We start from the raw sequence: 25,946 nt of genomic DNA, 5'->3' as shown, positions 1-25,946 counted from the left end.
GACACTTCTTGGAGTTCTTTGTGGTTCCAACTGTTTTAAGCAGCCAAACTACCTTAACCAGGCCTTAGTTAAAGTTCAACTTATTGACTGTTTTAACTTGGAGCCTGCTGACATATTATTTGTTTGCAGATCCTGTCCTTTCTTATTTTCTGCACCATTGTTGTTAGATGTTATATTTCCACTGCTTAGAACTTGATAATATCTCTGCTGATTAGATCCAAATGGGAATAGAACTCTTCATAAGAAATGTTGTTAATTCCACTATTTGAAATTACATCTTAAAGGATCTGTTTTATCTGGGAAGTAACCAAATTAGCTTGTATTTTAGTACCATTGAGGTTAGTCTGCTGTATGTAAATTGCTCTCTTTTTGTCTTAGATTGTGGAGTTTCTTGTAAATAGCTGTGAAGCAGTGCATATTAGTGGTTATCTTTGTAAGTGTCTTTTGTGTTTGCAATGCTCAGTGTATGAATACTTTTGAGAAAGCTTAACTCTCTCTCTCTTCCTTCAGAAGACAGTCATGCTAGAAGAATGTGTTGTGTTGTGTTGTATTATGATGCTGCAAGTTGGACCAGTTACTATTAATTGTCTTTGTTGAAAATAGAGAATTATTTAAAGCATTTCCTTTGAGTATTAATGATTAATGAAATTTTTAAACATTTGACTCTTAAGTTAGGAGAAGTTACATGGCCTCTAAGTTTATTAAAGGAATCATACTCGAAAGAAAATTATATCAAGTATTGAGATGAAAGTAGAAGTGAAAGTAGTTTTTCATGTTCAGGATAATTAAAATATAATGCAATCAAAACAAATGGGAGAAATAATGTATTCCCTCTTTAACCTCCTCCTTGCCATATTACTGTTCAAAATTCATGACCATTATCACTGTAACTCCTGAGAGCTGACTTCATTGTGAAGTATGTGAAGCTGAATATATCTGATCTTCTGAGGAAGATTAATAATACCAGATTTAAGAACCAGGAGAATGAAAGAGTTAGGCTGGTGATCTAGTTTCACCCCTTACACAACCTATTGCCTTCATCATTGATAGTATGATGCAAGGTAAGCAAAAATGTTCTGTACACTTTCAAGAGTCAGACGCAAGTTGGTAGACAACAAATGTTGTGAACCTTCAGTCCTCAAAGTAATCCCCATGGGCATCCAGTACCTGTTGCCAGTATGTCCCCAGCTGTGCAACGCCTTGGCGATAAAAGTTGGGGGTCTTGGATGAAAAGAAATCCATGAGTGCTTCCCGTACAGCCGCCTCATTGGGGAATGATTTCCCACAAAGGTTGTTGTCCAAAGAATGGAAAAAGTGGTAATCTGTTGGTGCAATATGTGAGGAGTAGTGTGGACGGCACAGGGTGTCCCAGCTATGTCGCTGTATGGTCTCCCTAGTGACCATGCCAAATATGGCTAAGCGTTTTCCTGCAGAAGCAGTACACCCTTGCGATTAGCCAATGATGGCCGCTTCTGCTTCAGTACTCATTGTACACATTTGAACTGCTTCGAGTACAGGACCTTGGTGATGCTTTGGCCCCATCTTAGGAGCTCATAGTGCACCACTTGGCGACTAGTCCACCAGGTACAGAGCCAAGGTCTTGTGTTGGTGTGGAGATGGTCGAGCAGTGTTCAGCACAGAGTCTAGTGATGACAATGTCTGGCATGCTTGGGTGTGTCATACAGGATCCACTTTTCATCACTGGTTGAATATGGGTTCATTGCAACATTGCAAAAGCAGCAATAAACAGGCTGTCACTTGCTGTTCCTTGTTGGCATCCACACTGTGCACGGTACCCATTTTATCAAATTGTATGTGTTCCCTATGTGGTGCTGGTGTAGTCTGTTTCGTCAGACCCTTGGAAGTGTGTGGCAGGCTGGCCACACGTGTGGCTGCTGTCCTCTTTATGGCCTCCTGCAAACCATCGTCATTTAGAGCCTAGGGCAGCCACTGTAGGGGTCATCAGAGAGATCAAAATCACCTGACTTGATCTTCATGAACCAGTACCTGGTAGTGCGTTAATGTCCAGCAGTCTCCCCAAAGGCTTGGCATATGTGTTGACTTGATTTGGCTGCTGACAGGTCTACTTTAAAGTCACAAAGCAAGCAGCTCCGAACAAGCTGCGTTGTCACCTCCATCTCCCTTTGCCACTGCTCGAGCTATAACTGCTAACTTTGCATTCTCAGGCCAAGGAAAAAGCCCTTCCTCCCTCTCTGGCCGTATTCCTGCCACGTGGCTCACTTCTGCCAGCATCTGTGTGCTCCACTTTTTTGGTTATCCTATATAATTTGAAATCTCTTAAGTTCAGGGTGTATTTCCAAAGTTCTGAAGAAAACAATGGAAACCCTGTTCTATTTATCATACATTTTACAGTTCCACTCTTACTTAAACAAAATCATTGGTAATGTAATGGAAGTTCTGTGAAGAAAGAATTTTAAAACAAGGAGGTGAATTGTATTAGATGCCATTTTAGAAGTCTAATATAGGGTATGGAGTCTTGATTGTTGTGCAGGAAAGGACGTAATTTGTTTGGTAATGGTATTGTTGTTTTGGTAGGCCGCACTATATGGTCAGCACAGCAGATGTCTTGATGCTTTCAGTTTGTCATGTGCAGCACAACACAACCCCTGGCATGTTTTGTCACAGTTTTCTATTATTTTTGCATGGTTTGTAATGGCTTGGTTGTTTTGTTTCCTCCTCTCTCCCTGTCCCTGTACTTTACCCCTCTGGAACAATAAATAGGCTGCACCGGAACAGCAGAGGCTAGACGACGCCATCGGTTTTCTACGGGATCATGCAGAGGTAAGTTTTGTTCATTAATACAAATAAGTTCTATAAAATATCCATAGTTAATTTTTGGGGTGTGTTACTGGTTAGTGATTAGTTAGTATCTTTTAATGTGGATGGAGACTCTAAAGACAGGTTTATTAGAACAAATACTGATAGAGTTGTGAAGTTTTTGCCAAGATCATATAGAGTCTATATCTCATGTGTAAATCAGTGTTGTAAACAGCACTGTGAAATTCCTACCACCTAAATTTCAAGAATGATGACTGGCATTGTGTAAATATGGTAGAGGACTTCGAAAATGATTAGTTTATGAGATTGTTTTCTAAATTGAAGATTGTTTTGTAAATATTTCAAGTCCAGAACCACAACTCATGAACAGAAATTTGTAAACAGTGCTGAGGACGATCCTTGCATATGAATGGTAAAACTTGTTTAAAGTGGAATCTTGTCTAATATGAACTACTGTTGTCATTCTAGAGTAATATATCTTTTAAAAAATTTCAGATATAGAAATAGAGAATGAAAAAGAAAATATTTGACTACCTTTATAATTATATACTCAAATGTGATTTAATGTTCTGGTATTTTTCATTTTCCTATATACATCTGACCAGAGGCATATTGATGTTTTTGAAATTTACTGCAAGTGATGTTGAGAATAGCTTAAACTCGAAGAAGAATTGAATCTACTGCAAAGACAGTTTAATGCAACAATGAAGAGATGGTCTTGAGATGACTATTATTCAGAGAATCATTAAGACTTTGAGAAGCCAAGGAAGAGCTCTAAATCGATACACAGAATGGAATGTGACCTCTGGAGAGACTTTGCGCTGGTGTTTTGAGTTGATGCGTATAGGTATCCTGTGCTTCTGCGAGGATGATGCTCTAGCTGCGATGAATTCTTTCTTTCCTTCTTTCTTTCTTTCTCTCTGTCTATAGCCTTAGGGGCTCTGAACTTGGGAGCATGGGTTGGCGATCACGGGGCCCTTAGCTGAGTCCTGGCATTGCTTTCACTTACTTGTGCCAGGCTCCTCACTTTCATCTATCCTATCCAACCTCCCTTGGTCAACACTTGTGTTCTTTTCTGACCCCGACAATATTAGGTAACGAGGCCTACAGAGTTCTTCATTTTTCATGCCCTTCATGGCCCTTGTCTCTCTTTGACGGATATCTTCAGTTTTCGAAGTGTCAGACCCCTCTAATTTTTTCCTTCTGATTGCTTTTAATAGAGGATGGTTGCTTAATTATGTTTCCTCTCAAAACAATAATCACCACCCCTACCATATATAGTACATAGCTCTTTCCTGTGCCATCATCATCATAAGATCTATCTGTATCGATGTGGCATAAAGCAACTTTTAAAAAAATTATATCAAATTAAAATGCCTGTTTTTATAGTTGAGGTCATATGATGATGATGATGATGATTGTTGTTAAGTCATTAGTCCATAGACTTTATTATTATTATTATTATTATTATTATTATTATTATTATTATTATTATTATTATTATTATTATTATTATTATTATCATCATTATTATTGTTGTTGTTGTGGTTGTTGTTGTTGTTGTTGTTGTTGTTGTTGTTGTTGTTACGGGGATACTGTGGTGGACAGAGGTGAAAGAAAGTGCGGGCATGAATGGATGGATAGAGAAAAGATTAAATAGCAGTTTAAAACTTTAAAATTTGCGATTATATTTGTTAGATTTGTTTTTATTTTCAAATTTTAAACATTGTTAGGCAATAACCAAAAATCACGTACAAAAGTTTAGCTCGAGAGCTTGAACAACAATATTAGAAAAGCCTAGGATAATCAAATGACAACAATTTTACAGACTGAGCTTAAGGCTCCCAATTTGCAATGTAACAAGAGCAATCACTGCTCCATTCAGTAACTCCTCTAGGAGACTAAGTTCCAGAATTTACAATAGTAGAAAAAGAGCATCTTTGCTCCACACAATTATTCTCTAGGAAACTATTCTCCAACATTTATAAGTTCCAAGCCTATTAAAGGCAAACCTACATTTAACAAAAACGAACAGACACTGCCTTATTTGCTCAACAGTGGAAAATATATAGGAAAATAGAATGAAAAATAGTGAACTTTAACAAGGGCAGTAGTTGCCATTCTACCTGGCCTTAGTTAAAAAAGAAAGGGTTAAAGTTACTGGTCGAAAATGAAAATATTAGGAGGCAAACTCTGGCACTTCTTGAAATTCACATGAAAATACTGCAAACCCTATGTGGGCATATGGCCCGATGTTACGGAGGCTAAGCCTATGCTACGGAGGTGACTAGATGAAAGGATTTTTTTTTTAAGTTACAAGATAGATTTTAAAGGTTCCAAAATCATAGTCACCTCAATGCCAAGTTTAAGGAGAATACAAGAGGGTTCCCACTCTTTATTCCTTAAGTTACCTTAAGTTCTTTAGACTTGTTTGAGAATTTACATTGAGAAATAGAAGTTACATTATGGAAGAATTTGAAACCTTCTCCTCGAACTATCTTTCAGAGACTATTACATGATTACATGGAGTCTGCCATAACCTTGAGTTGGTGGACCTCCTGAAGATGAAGGAGGCAAGCCCTCCCCTCCCTCCTGTACTAACACACTACTGCTGGACTGGAGCGATCAAGGGCAACATGGCCCGAAATGTCCCAGCTTTTATAGCGGAGAGGAAGGTTCCAGATTTCTCTGGGCCGAAGCCCTGACACACCTCCAATTTCCATTGGACAATCAAACAAATATCAAAATTTTCTCATTGGTGAATTAAATAACTGTACAAAATTCCCTATTGGCTACAATATTAAGTTGGCGGGAAGAGATAGAAGTGTTGATAACTTTAGAACACCAAAAACGATTTACAAACAGTTCAGTTTTACGAAGTAATGAATACTAAATTTCTCTTGAAATTTAATTGTCCATCCTCTCATCAGAGGGAGCGCCTAGTTTAACAGTAGAGACCTCTGTCAAAAACCATTCAAACTTCTTCTACCACATACTGTAGTTTAAAGTACAAGTTGCAGATGGCCTTCTAAAAGGCGCTTAATTTAAATGCAGGGAGTACATTTATTATTATTATTATTATTATTATTATTATTATTATTATTATTATTATTATTATTATTATTATTCATGAGTAAACTGGTATCACTTCCCCAGCCTGTGCACGTAATACTGCCCTCATCAGGTAAAAATATTGGCCTGCTAGAACAACAGTATGAATGCTGGAAAGATGCTGTATGATTATGGAAGGTCATTGGGAGAAAGAAAAGCACCCAACATTTGCATTACTTAACGTACAGAATGCTTATGACAGTAGTCGGAGAAGAAAGATCTGTAAGTGCCTTGTTAAAAGAAACATGCCTTTGTCATTAGTCAGCAAGATAAGTACATTGTATGAGAACTGTCGGAACTTGGTTCAAGCATAGTTTAGGTGTATGTGTGTAATGTATTTAAGCTGGCCCCGCGGTGTAGGAGTAGCATGCCTACCTCTTACCCAGAGGCCCCGGGTTTGATTCCTGGCGAGGTCAAGGACTTTTACCTGGATCTGAGGGCTGGTTTGAGGTCCACTCAGCCTACGTGATTACAAGATTGAGGAGCTATCTGCCGGTAAGATGGTGGCCCCAGTTTAGAGGGCCAAGAATAACAGCCGAGAGGATCCGTTGTGCTGAGCACGACACCTCATAATCTGCAGGCCTTCGGGTTGAGCAGGGGTCGCTTGGTAAGCCATGGCCCTTCGGGGCTGTTGCACCATGGGGTTTGGTTTGGTGTAATGTATTTATTTAAATCATTAAATAAAATGAACTTGTAAACTAATTTGCAAGCTGCTAACACGTTCACAGTTCTTGTCAATGTATTTGCTACAACTACTTTGATAAGCTCTCAGTTCACAGTCCTCCATGATGTGTTGAACGGTCTAAACTTCAGTGCCACAGTCTTATCTGGTATAGGAGGTTTTACTATTCTTAAACAAGTTGGATGTTGAGTTACTGTGTTCTGTGTGAACCCTGTGAAAGTTTTTCACACGTAAGACATTTCCATTGCAGTTGCATGGGAAGCTAAAGCAACAACATTCCGATGCTTCTTCTTTAGGCCTAGTTAAGTTGGTACCACATCTTCTAAAAAATAAGTTATATTAATAATGTAATTTTTATTACCGGTATTTCATTTTTGCCATTATTTTGTTGGAGTGTAGCCTATGGGCTGTCATTGATGATGTCATGCATTTGCCCACAGCAATCGTCAATATACAACAGAGTTTAGTATACTAGAGGGTTGCAAAAGTATTGCCAAAACAGTTGTTTCCTTCGACAACCTCAAGGAAATTGTTCTTGATTTTTCCCCACAAGAGGCTTTGATCTTTCTTATCTGGTGTTATGGTGTGTATTTGTAACTAATGGGTTGGCTTTCTAGACCAGAACCGCTATCTCACTCTCAGATAACTTCTCAATTGTAATCACCTAGGCTGAGTATTCCTCAAACCAACCCTCAGATCCAGGAAGAAATACCTAACCTCACTGGGAATCGAACTAGGGGCCTCCGGTTAAGAGGCAGGCATGCCACCCTTACAGCGCAGGGCTGGCACCTGGGAATGATAGCGGAATGAATGGAGCGTCCCTCTGCAGATGTTCAAAGGAGAAAGAAACTCCAGGTCATGTATTCAAGTCATGTCTGTTCAATTCATTGCTTATCAACCAGACAGCATAAAGTGAAGCATGTACTTACCCAGTTGTTGAAAGATAACAGATATGACAACGATTCGAATTGTAGATATTGTAGCGATGAACAAACATTCTAACATTTTCTACATTCTTGACCCGACAATATGCTATGAAACAAACACAATCGATCAAGCTGTAAAGGAAAAGAAAGACAACTGTGAAAGCTACGTAGGTGGTTTGAAAAGTTCTCGGAATGTACTAGAATTAAGTATCTTACCTCGGTGGAACTGCTTTTATTTTTCAACATAGTCTCCCTGTAGACTAATGCATTTGGTCCAGTGATGTTCCAATGCCTTGATCCCATCTCGAAAATGAGATTCCTCCAGGCCTGCAAAATACCTCTCCAATTCAGCTGTCAGTTCTTCCATTGTAGAAAATCTCCGTCCACCAAGGAAAATTTTCAGCTTGGGGAATAGATGAAAGTCTGATTGTGCCAAATCAGGTGAATAAGGTGGATGTGACAACAATTCGTACCCCAGTTCATGAAGTTTTGCCATGGCAATAACACTTGTGTGCGGCGGAGTGTTGTCCTGATGAAAGAGACCTTTTTCCTTGCCAAACCAGGCCTTGTTTCGCGTATCTTTTCGTGTAGTTGGTCTAGGAGGTTTGCATAGTATTGCCCCATAATTGTTTGGCCAGTAGAAAGATAATCTAACAGCAGAATGCCTTTTGCATCCCAGAAAACTGAGGCCATGACCTTTCCGGCCGAACTCACTGCCTTTGCTTTCTTTGGTGGTGGTGAATCAGCATGTTTCCACTGCTTTGACTGCTGTTTTGTCACTGGGGTATAGTAGTGGACCCAAGTTTCATCTGTAGTCACAAACCAGCGCAAAAAATCTTGTTGGTTGCACTGAAAACGGGCCAGACTTTGTTCGGACATTTCCAATCTGGTGTGTTTATTGTCCATTGTCAAGAGCCGCGGCACCCATCTTGCGGATAATTTTTTCATACTCAATTCTTCGGTTAAAATGTAATATACCCTTTCAGAAGACATCCCTACAGCTTCAGCAATCTCCCGCACTTTCAGTCGACGATCCTCCATGACCATTTTATGCACTTTTGCGATAAATTCTGGGGCCGTGACACCTTTTGGCCGTCCACTACGCGGATCATCATCCAAGCTCTCCCGACCAAATTTAAACTCGCTGGTCCACTTGGCAACAGTTGAAAATGAAGGAGCAGAGTCCCCCAGTGTGTTCTGAAAGTCGGCATGAATTTCCTTTGCTTTCATACCTTTCTTTACAAAGTATTTAATCACTGCTCGAATCTCAGTTTTTTCCATTGTCACAAATCACTACGCGGAAACAACAACAAAGAGTCGTCACTACCACACTCCTGCAGCTAGAGCACTGACGCACCACGTGTTCATTCACAAAGGTTTTGTTATTATTGAGCGGGAACCTCGTTGCTCTAGCACTGACATCTAGTGGTGATTCTGAGAACTTTTCAAACTGTCCTCATACATTCCTTTTTTAAATGAAAAATATTGTATAAACCATGGCAACAGAGACTTCTTCATTCAAGGCGTTCTGTTTGGTGCAAGGAAAACAATTTAACTATTGGTGGTGAACGTACTGTTTGGGGGTAAATTAGAAAAATGTTTGCTCATTAGTGAAAAATATTGTTGCTGACTGTGTGATTATTCATAAACAATTAACAATTATTATTATTTATGATGGATTTGGTAAGCTGTGTATCTGGCATCTTGTAGCAAAACATGTAGCAACATTTCCAACTAATGTTTTCTTTTTCTAAAAGAAGGATAATTCTCCTGAAATATATTCCTATGTTTTCTGCAGTAAGGCATTGTGTTGTAGGTTCTTGAGCAAAAATAATTATATTGTCTTTACAGGGCACGAGGATGGAGGAACGACTAGACGATGCCATCAATGTGTTGCGAAACCATGCCGAGAGTCAGGCTCTTGGGCTGCACGCCATTGCACCTGCCAGTCTTGCGTCACATTCCAATGGACTGCTGGGCACGTATCATCATCCACAGACTGCCCTCGACACACACATGGTAGGCATGATAAATAAATCACACCATGGTGGTATGTTGGAACTGCATGTAAGAATAAATTTTCAGTTGTTTGTTTACAATTAATTTATTTAGTAGATTGTTTCATAAGTTTTTTGCTAGTATTTGCATTCTAGACGCTGAGTATTTTCAAACACCAAAGGTTGTTTTTGATCTCTGGTGACTGGTTTGAAATGAGATTGTGGGCTACTCTGTGAGTGACATGGCTAGGGTTGTTGGAGGTGAACACATCAGATTTTGTGTAGTTTTCGTAGTAGTGGCAGATGTGTTGCTCTAATAATGCCGAAGAAAATTGAACTGTTGTGGAAAGGCTACTTCACTGCCCTTTCCAACGCAAAATATAGTCATTTTGCTATTATTTAAATTTTCAGGAAGCAAAATTTTGTGGTGTCGAATAAAGGAATTAGTTTGGTGTTGAGTGAAAAAAGGGAAGCACTCACATGGGGTTAATTTCAAGAGGAAGAAACCAGTTACACCTACGACCTGCTGCTAGTTGTCCCCCAGAAGGGATAACTAAGAATCAAGTCCCTTGTCTATGTCTGTAATCCAACCACACAATGAGTCATTGCAAGTAAATTAGGAATATCCCTTAAAACTGTGTATACCATAATAAACAAGGATTTAAACATGGAAAAATGTCACAAGAGCAAAGTTCATAAATTATTGCCTCGTAGCATTTGAGCATGTCACAAACAGCATGGAGCTGTATATTCCTACTGCATATTAATGGATTAAGACAACAAACAGACTCCCTCTGCCAGTCGTGGATGATCACCTATTAGGAGAGAGAACATCCGCCCACAGCACTCATCACAATCACATGCAACTTGTTTTTTTAGTGATAAAAATAAAATATGCAATAAAGTTTTAAAAAGCCTGTCACAACACATGATTACACTATAATTTACTGCTACAGTACATTATATAAACTTAGCATTTGAGGTTCTACCTAGACCTTAACAGACCGGGCGAGTTGGCCGTGCAGTTAGGAGCGCGCAGCTGTGAACTCACATCTGGGTGATAGTGGGTTTGATCCCCACTGTCGGCAGCCCTGAAGGTGGTTTTCCATGGTTTCCCATTTTCACACCAAGCAAATTCTGGGGCTGAACCTTAATTAAGGCAATGGCCGCTTCCTTCCAATTCCTAGGCCTTTCCTATCCCATCATCGCCATAAGACCTATCTGTGCCGGTGCGACGTAAAGCAACTAGCAAATAGACCTTAACAGTGTCATAGAGTCTAAACATGTTCTTACTACAAGTTATAAATGACTCTTCTCTGTTCTCGTCCTCTTTTAATTTCTTTTCACACATTCCTCTTATAATATTACATAATTTTGCTAATATCCCTGGTGTCTTCCATTCTCTGTTTAATAACTTACCAATAATGTCAAATTAAGGTTCATTTTCTATTTCACCTATTTCCTTCCCATCTATATATTTCTTTCTGATCTTTCTTGTTTTCTTACAGTCTTTTAGTCGTTTTTCCTGGCAGTCTTTTAGTAGGTGAGCCACTTTCATATCTTTATTGCATAAAATACATCAATTTTCCTCATTTTTTGTCTTATATTGATACTATTTTGCCACCAACCTTTAATTATCAGTCAGTTGCAAATATTTCTACTAATATTTGACAAAATCAATAATTGATCAAATGCACATTCCAGCATTCAAGTTCTGTTGTAAACTTTCTAAGCGTCAATCATCCTTCCTATGGTAGCTTAGTTGTTCATGTGCTCATCGTTTATATTGTTGTATTGAAGATTATGGGTCTGATTCCAGTGTAATAGTTGGCATTCGAAATTCATAATTGTCAGAGAGAGACATGTCAGTAGATGTGCTGATGTATTAAAAGAATCCCCTCTGAGGGCAGATTCTACCACTGTGGAGTTCTTAAACATCATGTACTATGTTTGGAGAGAAGACTAACTTTGTAGAAGTGTAAAGGATAAACAACGACCATAGTGTATATGTCCAGTTCCTTGCAGAATGGTTACCGTCGAGTCCTTTGGTTCAGAGGGTTCGAGGTATGATTCCCAATCAGGTTATGGATTTTAATTGCATTCAAGGATTGGGTCCCAATGCACCCCTTTTCATATACACACAACACATCATGCAACCTTCACAGAAAAAACATAAATTCATCACTTTACATAGGGTTTATGTCACGAAGGGCATTCAGCTGTAAAACGGGGCTAAATCCACGTTTGCGACACAGTTCACACCTGCAACCTCGCCTGGCAGAAGCTGGACGAGGGAAATGGTTGGTGATGACATTTTTTCAATCTTGGTGCAAATGTTTGTCACGCTTAACAGATATTGTCCATGAACCGGTATTATCGAAGGACACTTTTTTGGTTTGAAGGTTTATAATGGGTTTTCATAGACAGTAAGATTTTTGAATGTAAGTTTCCATAGTAAATGTCAATTATGTCAATGTTTTCCATATTGGATTGAATGTGGGTGTCATTTACATTAATCACTTTGATTTTGAGCTTTTAATAACATTAAAATGATGGCAATTAAATTACGAATAACATATTTTGTGTAGTAAGTTTGGAAGGGTGGTGTTATGGATATAGGAGCTGGTTTTTCTTATAGAGTTGTCTTCTTACATAAGTGTATATGAAATAATAATAATAATAATAATAATAATAATAATAATAATAATAATAATAATACCCGTGTGGGGATTTACCGGTTACCTCCATCGGGCGCGTCCCATTGGAATTGGGGAAGCTCGCTGGCTCTGCCGCCAGCAGAGTCAGAGGGTAGTAGGGAAATAAAATACCACCGTGAAAAAAAAACTGGTCCCTTGCCAGGGTTACGGCAAAGACTGGTAAATGACCAGAAGCCAGAAAACATCTTGAGGCAACCTCTAGAGCTAACAACCCTAGTTGTAAAAGGATGGGTACCCGTCCAAAGCAAAGTCAAGTCAAAAAGCATGATGGCACAACATTTCAAGAAACATACCCCAGGGGGTAAATCTTCAGATAAATCCCTCGTCGTGAATGCCACGGCGCACGAGTCTCGTTCGGATTCTGGGGGAGACTCGACATCATGCAAGAGACGAGTCGGAGCATCTCGGTGTACCCCGAAGAGTCAAAAACTCAGGCCAAAATCTAAAACCTTTCTAGCAACTTTCAACATAAATTCACTTACACAAACTGGCAAGCTGAAAACCCTCACCAAAGTTCTTCACAAAAATCAGATATCCATAATGGCCTTACAGGAAACAAGGTACCCAGATGAAGAGGTTTTTGAATCCGAAGGCTACCGATTTTTCAAGAGCAAAGCGCAAAGAGAAATCCTCAATGGAGCTGTGATGCTTGGAACCGCGTTTGCTGTTAGAACCAAGATCCTTAAATCGGTTGCAAATTTCGAACCTGTGAATGACAGATTGTCTATACTCACAATTAAATGCGCAAACAAAACCTACGCCCTAGTTAACGCACATGCTCCTACAAACGATAAGAACAAGTCTGATCCAGACGAAGTTGATAATTTCTGGGACCTACTGGATGAAAAATTAAACAAAATCCCCAAACACCATGTCAAGCTTCTTTTGGGTGACTTCAATGCCCAACTAGGTCGTGAACCAGAAGTACAAGAAAGTTATAGGAAATTACCCTGCTCACAAAAGAATCAATCCCAACGGCAAAAGACTGGTGTCCATTTGCGAAAATCACAACCTGCAGGCCATGTCGACCCACTTTCGCCATCTACCCAGAAAGCAAATGACTTGGCGTTCTCCCGTCCAAGCTCTCGGAGAGTTCCAAATTGATCATGTTGCAATCTCCAGGAGAAACTGCCCTGAGATTATGAATGTCAAGGTAAAGAAAGGCATCAGTGTGGCCTCAGATCATTATATCTCTCTTATCAAATTCAAACCAATTCCCGCAAACACAAGGAAGACAACTAAACAGATCACACGCTTCGACAATGATAAACTTCGGCAAAGGGTCAAGGAGTTCCAGGAGAAGGCTAGACCAAATGACTGTGACTTTAACAACGCCAAAAGTCTCCTTGTTGAGGCCGCCAAAGACGTTGCAGAAATCAAGAGAAGCAAAAAGCATGCCTGGTGGAATAATACCTGCTAATCAGTCCTCCAAGAAAGACTCAATGCGTGGAAACAGTACTACTCTACAAAATCAGAAAATGATTGGGAAACCTACAAAATCCAACGTACCCAAGCAGCTAGGGTGTTCAGAACTGAGAAACGTAAATACGAAAAATCTCTCATTGAAAAGATAGAACAAAACTTTAGAAAGAATGAAAGCAGAGAGTACTACAGAGCCTTCAAACGCAAACTCACTGGCTATAAACCAGCATCTCTATGCTTTGAGCGAAAGGACGGCACACTGGCGACGTCAAATGAAGAAAATTGCAGCATTCTGGCAGATTACTTCAAGAATTTACTTAATTGCTCTAAACCGCAAAGCACCATTGAGACCAAGGAACCCTTACTCAGGTACCCAGATTCCAGACCACCCGACAGAGATGAAATCAAGCGCCACATTGCCCGTCTCAAAAATAACAAAGCGCCGGGGGAAGACTCAGTAGTAGCAGAACTATGGAAATATGCCCCTGAGGAATCACTTGATATCTTGCAAAAGCAAATAGAAGAAATTTGGAACAAGGAGACCCTACCCGAAAATAGGAAAATAGCTTTGATCCATCCATTACACAAAAAAGGCAGCATGAAGAACATCAACAACTACAGAGGAATATCTTTGCTACCTGTGACTTACAAAATTCTATCACTTGCCATCCTGGAGCGTTTGGAAGCACAAGTCGAACATCAAATAGGTGAATACCAAGGAGGGTTCAGAAAAGGTCGCTCGACAGCTGAACAGATTCAAAATCTCAAAACGATCATCAGATATTGTACACTAAGGTCCAAGCAGTATGTGTCTGTCTTTGTGGACTTTAAGAAAGCGTACGACTCCATTGACCGGGAAGTCCTGCTAAACATCTTAAATGAATTTGGAGTTGATTTGAAACTGCTGGCATTAATTAGAGCCACCCTGACCGATACAAAATCCAAGGTGAAGTTCCACGGATGTCTCTCGCATTCCTTTGACATCAAAACAGGAGTCCGACAAGGTGATGGGCTATCCCCGATACTCTACAACTGTGTTCTTGAAAAGATCATCAGAACCTGGCGGGTGAGATTACAGGAAACCAACTACAGTCCATTGAGAATAGGAACCAAATCCAAGGGGATCGCAACAGACTGCTTAGCATTTGCCGATGATATTGCTGTTCTCTCAAACGACATAGAAACCGCTAGAGCTCAAGTTGAAATTTTAAAGGAAATTGCCGAACGAACTGGTTTGCAGATATCGTTTGAGAAAACAGAAGTAATGACTAACATCAAAGAGGCTTCACCAAAACTTCATACAAAATACGGTGACATCACCCGAGTAGACAAATTCAAATACCTGGGTGAGATCATCATGAAAAATGGACTGGACAAAGAAGCACTTCAGGAGCGAGTACGCAAACTGCAAAAAATAGCCTACCAAACATCCCGCACAATCTACAACAAAAAATGCCTTTCCCAAAACACCAAGATACGTCACTATGAAACAGTTCTGAAGCCAGTAGTTCTATACGCATCTGAAACCCTGTCTCTAAATGCCAACAAAGGACTCCTTGAAGAACTGGAGAAAAGAGAACGCAAAATTGTGAGAGGAATCTTGGGATCAAAGTACAGAAATGGAATCCATCAAAAGACATCCAACAAGGAAGTCTACAGCAAAATAGAGAAAATTACCGACACAATCAGAAAAAGACGGGCACGATTTTATGGTCATCTGAAAAGAATGGACGGAAGTAAGTTAACTAAAGAAATCTTTCACTTTTTTTATTCAAACCCCAAAACCAGAATTCCCTGGTTTAGAAATACCAAAGAAGACCTGCAAATGCTACATATCTCAGCTGAAGACGCCCTCAATAGAGATCTCTTCCGCAAGAAAATATTGACGAACGGGCTAAACCGAGATGAGCAACCGAAGAGAAGACACGGTGGCCCTTGGACAGTGGAGCGTAAGCAGGCCCACTTACAAAGAATGAGGGAAATTTGGGCTCTAAAGAAGGCCAAGTTCAGTGTCAAATGCAACAAGACTTAACATGGTCCTTGATGGCCCCAGCGAATTATATATAATAATAATAATAATAATAATAATAATAATAATAATAATAATAATAATAATAATAATAATAATAATATATTATTGGAACTATTAGGAACTGGGACATTATTCTTTCTGTTTCTGTGGCAATATCTGAAATTAGTTGCTGGCTTGTTAACATGATTTGTTTTTATCTTAGACACGTTATTTTGCATTCATAGTTTAGTTAACCATTTGATATTTCAGTGTTACTATGATTTAATACTGAATATATCCTGCCTATAAACATAATCTTGTTCTTAAAAATGAATGCGTTATTACTGGTACTGAAAAACCTATAAAATTCTGCACAATTCTAACTTGTGAATTATTAATTTATCAGTGGGTATGATTACGATATTGCATGCCTCTGTAGCGTAATTGTTAGCCTGGATTTGATTTCCGGTACTGCTAGAAATTTAAGGCTGGCAGAAGGGGTGGTATGTGGTTAAATTGTTCATGCAGCTCACATTCATTGACGGTGTACACCACCTCAGGATGAGGTCACGAGTTTCTTTGTATAACGATATTAAGTGGAATCCTTATTTTTCTTCATCATTTGGTGACTTTTTATGATGTAATAACAATTTTATGCTTATCTTTTGCCTTTTCGTAGTTTTACCGTATTACTCAATACTTATTTCAATGTTCACAGCCCAGTCCCCACCCTGGTACACCTGGCTCGACTGTAGGAGCGCCACAGAGTTCGTATCCTGGATTGGCACCCACACCTGACACAGACGGGCCCATCAAGATCGAGAGGCTGACGGGGCCAGCCTCAAGTAAGGATCTGCTTGCGGCTGCCAGAGGAGGTGAAGATGGTAGTGTGGAGGAGATCTTTTGTGTTTTGATAATGTTCTCCTCTCTGTAGTCTTTGTCTCTCGTAGACCTCCTTGACCATCTTTTCCTCTGGACAGCTATGGAGATTTCTTGTTAACTTATCATCATACCAAGGATTAAGAAACTAAGAAAATAGATCATTTATTTCCATGATTAGTTTAGTTGTGTCTCTTTTTATTAAGTTTAAAGAAACTATATTAGTTTCTTCAGAGATGGTGGGTTCGAAGCCCACTGTTGGCAGCCCTGAATATGGTTTTTCTGTAGTTTTTCATTTTCACACCAGGCAAATGCTGAGGCTATACCTTAATTAAGGCCATGACCGCTTCCTTCCCAATCTTGGCCCTTTCCCATCCTTGCATTGTCAAAACCTTCAGTGTGTTAGTGCGATCTTAAACTACTAGCAATATATATATATATATATATATACTTCAGTTGTTAAGGTTCTTCTCAGTACACAGTTTTGGACTAGCCAATACTTCTGTTTTCTTAACAGGGAAAGGATGATAAAATCTTAAACCTGGGATCACAGAGAAAGAATATTATTTTATTTTCATTTTCAGATCAATTAAACAGCGTAGTTTGTTATATGTTTGCCTTCTCTTCTTAAATTGAAAAATCGATGTCAGTAGACTTACTGGCATGTAAAGAGTTCCTTTTTGTGGTGAAATTTTGGTACTCCAGTGCCTGGTAGTCTAAATAAAAATAATTTTAGGAAAAGAAGGGGGAAAATACCTGACACCTCACAAAATGATGGTATGAGTTGAAAAAAGTACAGGCCATGAATGGCTGGAAAATGGTTGACACTTTAGATTTTACAGACTTAATACTGTCAAGATTCAGAGGGGATAGATTTGATCATTGGAGGTTGGATAGGAAAGGTGAAAGAGAGGAGCCCGATACAAGGAAGTGGAAACAGTCTTATCCTCAGCCGAGATCCCACGGTTGCCATTAAAGGACTTGAATTATGTGAGCCCTTGAGGACACTCAGACTCTAATTGAGCCTGAGATCCTATACAAACAACAGAAAGATGCCACTGAAGGGGAGGAGAAGGGGAAATTTTACAGAATATGAAGTTGGAATATGTTCCAAACAAGAATCTTCTTTTGGTTTGCTATATTTCATATCGTAAAATTTAATATAATTTGCTTGAAAACAAATTTAAAATCATTTTCCAAACTGAAGAGATGGTTACAGAGCATACTCTAAACGAACAATTTTTCTGGAATTCAATATTTTCTCTTTTTTTTAAGTTCCGTTTGGGCCTGCTATGGACCACGTGGTTCTTATCTCTAGCAGCTTTCTTCTTTGACCAGTACTCCTTCATTCTTCCACTGTGAATGTCTTTTCGCTCCTGAGTCCATTTCACACCTCCTCCCGGAGGTACTGATTTTTCTGTTAGTGACTAGAGAGAGTTTGACGTTCTGATCAACGTTCTGTACCTATTCCTGTCATAAATTTCACTGGGAGCAATGTCCAATTCTTGAAGGTCTTTTCTGACGAGTCTTGCCCACTTAGCATTAGTCGCTTTCCCTCTAGAGATGGTGTGGAAGATTCTGGAGGTGAGCCTCTGATTGTCCATTTTCATGACATGACCATAGAAGTTCAATCTCTTCTTCATAGATGTTGTAATGCTCTTCAGTTGTTGGTACAGTTCGTTGTTGTGCCTGATTCTGTACTTGCCTTCTTCTTTAATAGGGCCCATGATTTTTCTCAGGATCTTCCTTTCCTTCAGTCCAGTTTTCTAAGTTGGCCTTTTCTTACCATGTTTAGACATTCTGAGGCGTATAGTAGTGTAATGCCTGACAATATTTTCTCTTATCTTTATGGAAATATTATAATGTATTGTCTGTCCCATTCTTGTTGTCAGTTTGATTATTAAACATTTAAGTATTCAAGCAAAATTGTTGAAGGAAATGAAAATGATCTTTCTTCGATGTCCTTAGTTTTATTTTTGGTAGTAGGAAAAATAATAGCTATGAATGGAATAAATTATTAAGTGTGAGGTCATAACCTCAAGAAGTAGAAAATCATACCACATACATTTTCAAATTATAGTGGAAAATTTGTACTGTAATTGCTATCTTGGTTGATTTCATAACAACCAAAATCAAATATTGCTGTACCTTAGATGGTTGCCTTTGAAGGGGCTCTTGTCCTTCCTATTAAATTCTCACCATGATTTGATATACCAAGAGCTGAGTTTGAATGAGCCCTATGGCAAAAATCATAGCTCGAGGATGCTCAACGTTGCAGTAAAGGAATGATTTCAAAAGTAGTCAAGATGCTTTAGACTGCCATATATCCTTTTAAAATTAAATACACAGGATTTTATTTTGGACTTTCTATCATGCGTTTTATACTTCCATAGATTCTGAAGAACCTTTCACTATCTATAGGTTAATGTGACTGGCTGTGATAAGGAAAATTTTAAGGATGATTGGAACTTTGGAAGTAGTAATTTTGAGACCAGATTGCTGTTGAAACACAATAATTGGCTTTGTTGCCCTAATTGAGTTGTTGGATGTAGTAAAATTTCAAGATTTTTTAAAGTACTAAGGGAAACTTAGATGTCGATGTCGACAAAAGTCAAATAGGAAAGGTATAGTTAAAATAAGAAATACACTTTTAATATTTTGTACCAGTGGCTACTAACATCCTAACTACAAGCGTATATGGTAAAACCTCGGTAATTTGAAGTGATCAGGACCAAAAATATTGGACTTCAAATTACATAACTTCGAATTAAACGAATTTCTACATAACAAAAAAGTATTGAAAATATCTTAGTGTTGTATTCATGACTCAAACCCGGATACCTCCGATCCTCAAGACAAATAGAGCAGAAATTGTAAGAAAGATAATTCCCATTTTTTCAGTCTAGAATACAACAAGAATAAAAGGAAATAGCAAAAAATTGGGTATACAGTACAGATACTTACATAATAATAAAAGTCCAGGTTTCATCGGTCTTAAAATTTACGTACCTAAATAGAATGGCCCTCTCTTCTTGAATGTTGAGGACACTCCCATCCATTATTTTGATTTTTTTGTAAATAAAAAAACGATAAACTGAAGCAACAAAACTATTGTCAATCACCTGCTATTGGCAGAAAAGATGTGTGATTGTAGCGAATTCTATTAGACAGTAGGGAACAATTCACAGGTAGTGTCTACAATCATGAAAAGAATACAGTAATAAAATGTGGACACAGCAAGAACTTTGAAATTGATGAGTTATGCACGGCTAACAGGCCAGAAATTGGGTTAAGTGCGCCATTAAATCATTTGCGATCTGTGGTGCTTTATATCCGCTGGCCCCTGGTGTAGGGGTGTGTAATCTGCAGGCCTTCGGGCTGAGCAGCGGTCGCTGGGCAGGCCAGAGCCCTTTCAAGGGCGTTAAGTGCCATGGGGTTTGGATTTTTGGTTTGGTGCTTTATATCCAGTATTTACAAGAAAAAATAAACCCTGCTGTTATCTATGGTATGAAGTACTCGCATAACTGTTGTAAGTTGATTATAATCCATATCATATTTATGATCTGATGCAATGCACACACAGTATTCTATTTGACTTCATTTGAAACCATTGATACCTTGTTGTTCAAAACCCACAAAAAAAATGAAAACACAAAAAAATATAAAGTTATTCTAACATGGTAGCCAGCATAGAAATTAAGTTTCAACAATAACGCATTTCACCATCTTCCTCTTTAGAACAATGTCATTCTTTTCTGAAATATGAGTCAGTGGTGCACTGCTTACGTGCATTGCTGTAAGTTGTCAAAATAAAATCTTCTATAACATTCATTGCATTCACAACATTTTCTGGGGCATTGCTGGTAGAGATGACACTGTCCACAATCAATAAGGCTGTCATTGCGCCTTTAGCTGGTGGGCACTTGAGAAGAGACTCAGTTTCCGATGTTTCATCTGCTTGTGATTCCACTTCCGTTAGCTCACATGGGTCAGTTGCATCACAAGAGGTACCGTCTGTGAACTCTGACTATCAGGTACCAGTAACCATTTCTTCGAAAGTTTCTTCCAATTCCAAATGCTGTTGTAAATCAGTCCAGACCCTGTTATCGGCATCGGCCATGACATTTTCTTCTGTATAATTCACAAGAAACCCGCACTTCCAGAAGCAGTTTTTTATAACGGATGGTGTTACAGTGTCCTGAGCCATAGCTACAGTCCGTATAGCATCCATGACATTTCACTTCCTGATATCAGAGTAGGGCACGTTTCTTGATACCTCTCTTACTAAAAAACAAACGACCCACTTCTGGCATGCATGTTTCACGCAATAAATAATCCCTTCATCCAATGGTTGCATGTAGCAGGTAGTGTTTGCCGGCAAGTACAGGAAATGGATATTTTTAAGTTCCAGTCCATCATGGTTGTGGGCAGCACATCGACCAAGGATCAGAAGAATATTGCGGTCTTTGCATGCCATCTTTCTTTCCAAACAGAGCAACCATTCACAGAACAAATATTTTTAGAACAAGTATTTTTAGAACATTTATAATCACATGCAAAATTCTTCACACCCTGAAAACAGTAAAGCATCACTGTCACTCTGTCCTTGTCCGGCTCCATGGCTAAATGGTTAGCGTGCTGGCCTTTGGTCACAGGGGTCCCGGGTTCGATTCCCGGCAGGGTCGGGAATTTTAACCTTAATTGCTTAATTTCGCCGGCACGGGGGCTGGGTGTATGTGTCGTCTTCATCATAATTTCATCCTCATCATGACGCGCAGGTCACCTACGGGTGTCAAATCGAAAGACCTGCATCTGGCGAGCCGAACTTGTCCTCGGACACTCCCGGCACTAAAAGCCATACGCCATTCCATTACTCTGTCCTTAAAAGCTTTTCTACCATGACAAGCCTGTCCTTTCATAGCAAGAGTTCTCTTTGGTTGGGCATTAAAAAAAGCTGTCTCATTCATATTGAACACGTCCTTGGGTGCATACTTTGGTAAAATTGGTGTTACATGTTCCCGCCATTCGTTAATACTTTCTGTGTCAACACTTGCACTTTCTCCACTCACTGCGTGCTAAGGGATACTGTGCCGTTCTTTGAATCGCTGCAGGCAGCCATTCGAACACTGGAAGTCCAGTCCGCGCTTCAGTGCCAGTTCGTTGGCCTTTTCTTTTGTCAATGGACCATCCACCAGAATATTATTTCAACAGGTTTGATGAAGTCACTCTATTACCTCATCTTCTGCCTCCGTGTAACTTGCTCCTCTAATTCGCCTACGTTGATAGGTCTTCTTAGCTTCGACCACCTGTTCAATCTTTTTTCTATTTTTTTAAGAACGTTGGAAGTGTTGATGGCAGTATTCCACACGATTTGGTATTTCAATTTTAGATTTTTCTTCTCTTCGACTTCCTTGATGATCTGCAATTTCTCTACTATCATCTTTTCAGAATACATCTTGTTTTCAGCCATTCAAATTTAGACTCTACGAAACTTGAACAGAAATAACTCCGTGACTGTACCGTACGTGTACCTCGTGTATCTCATGACATTAATAAGGCTTGTTGACAGTGCGATTAAAGAAAGTAACAAAGAAGTGGCAATACAAGCTTTAATTCTTGAACAGCTGAAGTAGGGACAACCTGCTTTTCTGGCGCATAAATGACAGTGAGAGTTACGAGACAGTCGCTCATTGTCGTTAATTGTCGTCTACAATGATTTTATTTTTAGCTGCTCTGCAGCAACCAGATTACAGTACTGATTTTGAATTACGTAGTTTAGGGGCTTGATGAGAACTTCAAATTACATATTAACCGTATTTTGAATTAACCAATCAAAATAACAAATGAAGACCTGTATTTGAATTTGGGGAATGGCAGCCGACTTCGAATTAAAGAATTTTCACTGTAAAGTGGGTGAGGCCTTTACCTGTCCCTACATTAGGTTCTGTGAGCAGCTAGCTTTCAAACACTGTGGTAGCTCAGCACTAAGACACTCACCTGTGGAGCATAAACTCGTCAGTTCAAAACCACCGGGCGTCTTCAGTGATCTTTACTTGCCGCTTTTACTTTTAAGTATCATTTATTTATATTAATGCATTTTTTATTATTGTGTTTTTGGCAGCAGAAGTCACACTATCTTTAAAGAATGTCACTTGTTCACTGGCACAATTAGGGTATGGCACTCCTTTAATGGTTCCTTTCGTTTCAGAAAGTACGCACTGTATATCTGTAATTTCTTCAAGTAGATTGTTGTTTTGCAAGATTATGCTTTGGTTTTACATTTAGAGGCAGCCTACCATATTTTCTGCATTTAATTGATGGATTATATAAATCACTGAATGCTGTGAGAACTTACTCATCAGAGCTTGGATGTTCTTCATCATCCAGTCCGCATAACTCTTCATAACAATTAAACTTCTCTGGTGTTTCAATCCATACAGTTTTAGGTTCATAGCTTAAATGAATGGATTTTTCAGATGAATTTTTGCTAGGGCCCTTCTTCAGTTACACATTCGCTTCTTAGCGCATGTAAGCATCCATTATTTCTATTTATTCCACACCAATTATACATAACTTGCATTACAAGTGTCACTCATGGTTATGTAATGAACAGAACAATTGCGGTCTGAATATTGTAACCAAGAGCACAAACGTAATGCTCTATTGTTTTTATACGACACTGTACAAATGATTACTGTCAATGGAACAACGTGTAACAAGACATCAGGTAGTAGACTATCACACTATATAAACAATAGAAGGAAGTGGATGGTTGTAGATAACGTTAATGAGCTGGACTGTGCAGGGAAAGCATTGTCCTGTGTCAACATCTCTGCTTTACCACGGGTTACATACTATTAACTTGTCAAATGCAGTTTACTTTGTCACAACTTCTGTGCACAGCTATTATATCCAGGTCTATTATAATTTCAAACATCATCGGCATAAGACCTATCTGTGTCGGTGCGCAAAAAAATAAAAAAAATAAAAAAATAAAATTCAAACATTAAAACACTGATATACAGGATACTTAAAGCAATATGAGATATCTGCTTCAGAAAAGAATATAAAAACGAAAAGAAGCAAAGAAAGAACATTGAAGACTTTGTGTGGTTTTGAACCCACGAGTTTATGCTCCACAAGCAAGCATGAGCAACTGCAGCGTATGTATGGAGACAGGTAAGAGTACCACCAAATTAACATGCTTATGGTTATGACCCTGGTGATTATTGGAACAAGATATTAAAATTGTGTTTCCTTTTTTAACTATACTTTACCTCTGATGATCAATTAGTTAACATTGATCTGCATTTAGGACTGTTGCGCAGGTGTCAGTTTCTTTATCAGTTGTTTACACACTGTTTCTTAGATGATTTCAAAGAACTTGAAAATTTATCGAGCAGTTCTTGTGATAAATTACTCCATCCTCTTCCTATAAATGAATATTAGCCTCAATTTGTCTTCTTGAATTCTGATATTATTTTCCTTGACATCTCAGTTTCAACTATCATGCGCGGTACTTGTTGGCCAGTTCCTTCAGAGTAAATTTCTGTGCTTTTGTGGTTGCTTCATGGTAGTTTTCTTTTTATTCTCAATACCACTTTGGTTTGGTATTTTCTTTATTTTCCTCAGCTGTTTAATAGATTTTGTGTACTTCTGTTACATAGAACTTGATTTAATTTTAATCACTTTGGTGAGTAGCAGAATTAATGTAGCTCTCAATGCATGTTAATTAGAAATTATGTAAGGGAAAAAAAAAAAAAAAAGAATTTCTTTTGCATTTGTAAATTATATATGAGAGACACAGTACGAGGAAGATTCACAGCATATTGACTTTGTTTTGAGTTACTTAAGAATTTGCAGGTTCATTTCTTTGTCATGAGAGATATTAGACACAAAGAGTGGTCGTTCCAGTGATTGCTCCATACTTGGAAACGATATATTGAAATCATATTTCTCATCCTTATTGTCTTTTGCCTCTTGGTTCTAGGTCTCTCATATGTATTTTAACACTCCACTGTTCAAGTCCATAATTTGTATGGGTGCAAAAATACGATCTAATTTAAAATCTCCGCCCACAGTTTTGACGAACTTGATTATAACTACATGTTCATTGGAGTGTGTAGTAATAAGTTTTATCACTAGATGGCTATATATTTTTCATGAATCAAGAATGGGGTGAAGAATGTTGCATATCATCAATAATTGCAGGCACGAAAAATCCTAAGTGAATATGAAATACCGTAGGTGAAACAGTCAGTGCAAAAGGAGATAAAGCCAAATCTGACAGTGAATTGATGAATTGAGAGGGTACTGCTCCTGTGTTTGAAGGTTATGTTTTGTATATAATTTTGAGTAGGCCTACATCGTTTTGGATATAACTTCTCAAAATTTAGGCCTAGGCCTTGTAATCAAAATGTCGAAAAGCAATATGATTTACTACACCAAGAAACAATATGATAGCTTGTTAATTAGTTACTTGATTAATGTGTAGCTTGTATAGATTGTATCACTTTCATAATCTGTATTGAATATTAATAGAGAAACAAATACAGTAGGTTGAAATTACTTTTTATTTCTTCAATTTACATAGTGATAAAGAACATAGCAATACTTGTGCATTATTCAGAATATTAGAATGCTGTAAGTAGGATATAAATGTAAACGACTTCACCTTTCAGTTGGTATACTACAGGTTAAAATACATTGAGTAGGTAAATCATTTAAATCACTTGGATTCAGAGGACAGGTACAATATATGGACTTGAACCTGAGAGTGTTAAGAATATAAATATGAGTTTGTTGCTATTTTATCAGTGTACAAGGTTGAAGTCCATTGAAACTAGATAGCATAAGTGAAAAGAATTGCAATTCATGCATTTATTTATGTTTGATCATTAAATACATTTGAAGTTAACCATTTGTCATCCAGATTGTAAGACTTCTTTACCACTTGCAGAAAAAAGGAAAGAACCACCTGGGAGTAGTGTAGATACAAAGCCAAGCAGCAGCGAACTGGGTAACAGCCAGTCAAGTACGGGAGGTAACACGACAGCACCTGCCAATTCAACGTCAGCTCAGAAGGGTTCTAAACGATCGCGGAGATAGTAAGTATTGATACTAAGCTGGTAGGCCCTTGAATTAATTTATAGAAGGTATTATATCATGGCATTTACAGTTGTAAAATTGCTGGAAAATTATGTGATCAAATTTTCTAGTATAAGAGAGCATATGCATTATTTTATATATTATTAATTTACCCAAATGTCAGTGTTCTAACTGAGGCAATATGATGCTATAGTTACACAATTAACCTGAAGTTAGTCAATCATTGGGAATGTTTTAATGTAAGGCTTTGCTCACCCAATCCACCTACCGAAAGGGGATGGGCATTGGCTAACA

The 25,946-nt window shown here is 38.5% G+C and overlaps 1 protein-coding gene across 1 annotated transcript in view; it reads left to right on the top strand.

Moving 5' to 3' along the window:
• LOC136874379 (transcription factor 12) overlaps positions 1–25,946 on the top strand; it is a 94,276-nt gene that overhangs the window by 39,682 nt on the left and 28,648 nt on the right. Inside the window, exons 6-9 of the mRNA XM_068227777.1 lie at positions 2,743–2,802; positions 9,370–9,537; positions 16,384–16,510; positions 25,504–25,651. Coding sequence (XP_068083878.1) covers positions 2,743–2,802; positions 9,370–9,537; positions 16,384–16,510; positions 25,504–25,651 — 503 coding nt within the window. The remainder of the gene's footprint in view (positions 1–2,742; positions 2,803–9,369; positions 9,538–16,383; positions 16,511–25,503; positions 25,652–25,946) is intronic.

This window comes from Anabrus simplex, chromosome 5 (genome assembly GCF_040414725.1).
Source record: "Anabrus simplex isolate iqAnaSimp1 chromosome 5, ASM4041472v1, whole genome shotgun sequence".
NCBI lineage: Eukaryota > Metazoa > Arthropoda > Insecta > Orthoptera > Tettigoniidae > Anabrus > Anabrus simplex.
The sequence above is the reverse complement of the archived record's forward strand: the minus strand, read 5'-3'. Positions and strand labels throughout refer to the sequence as shown.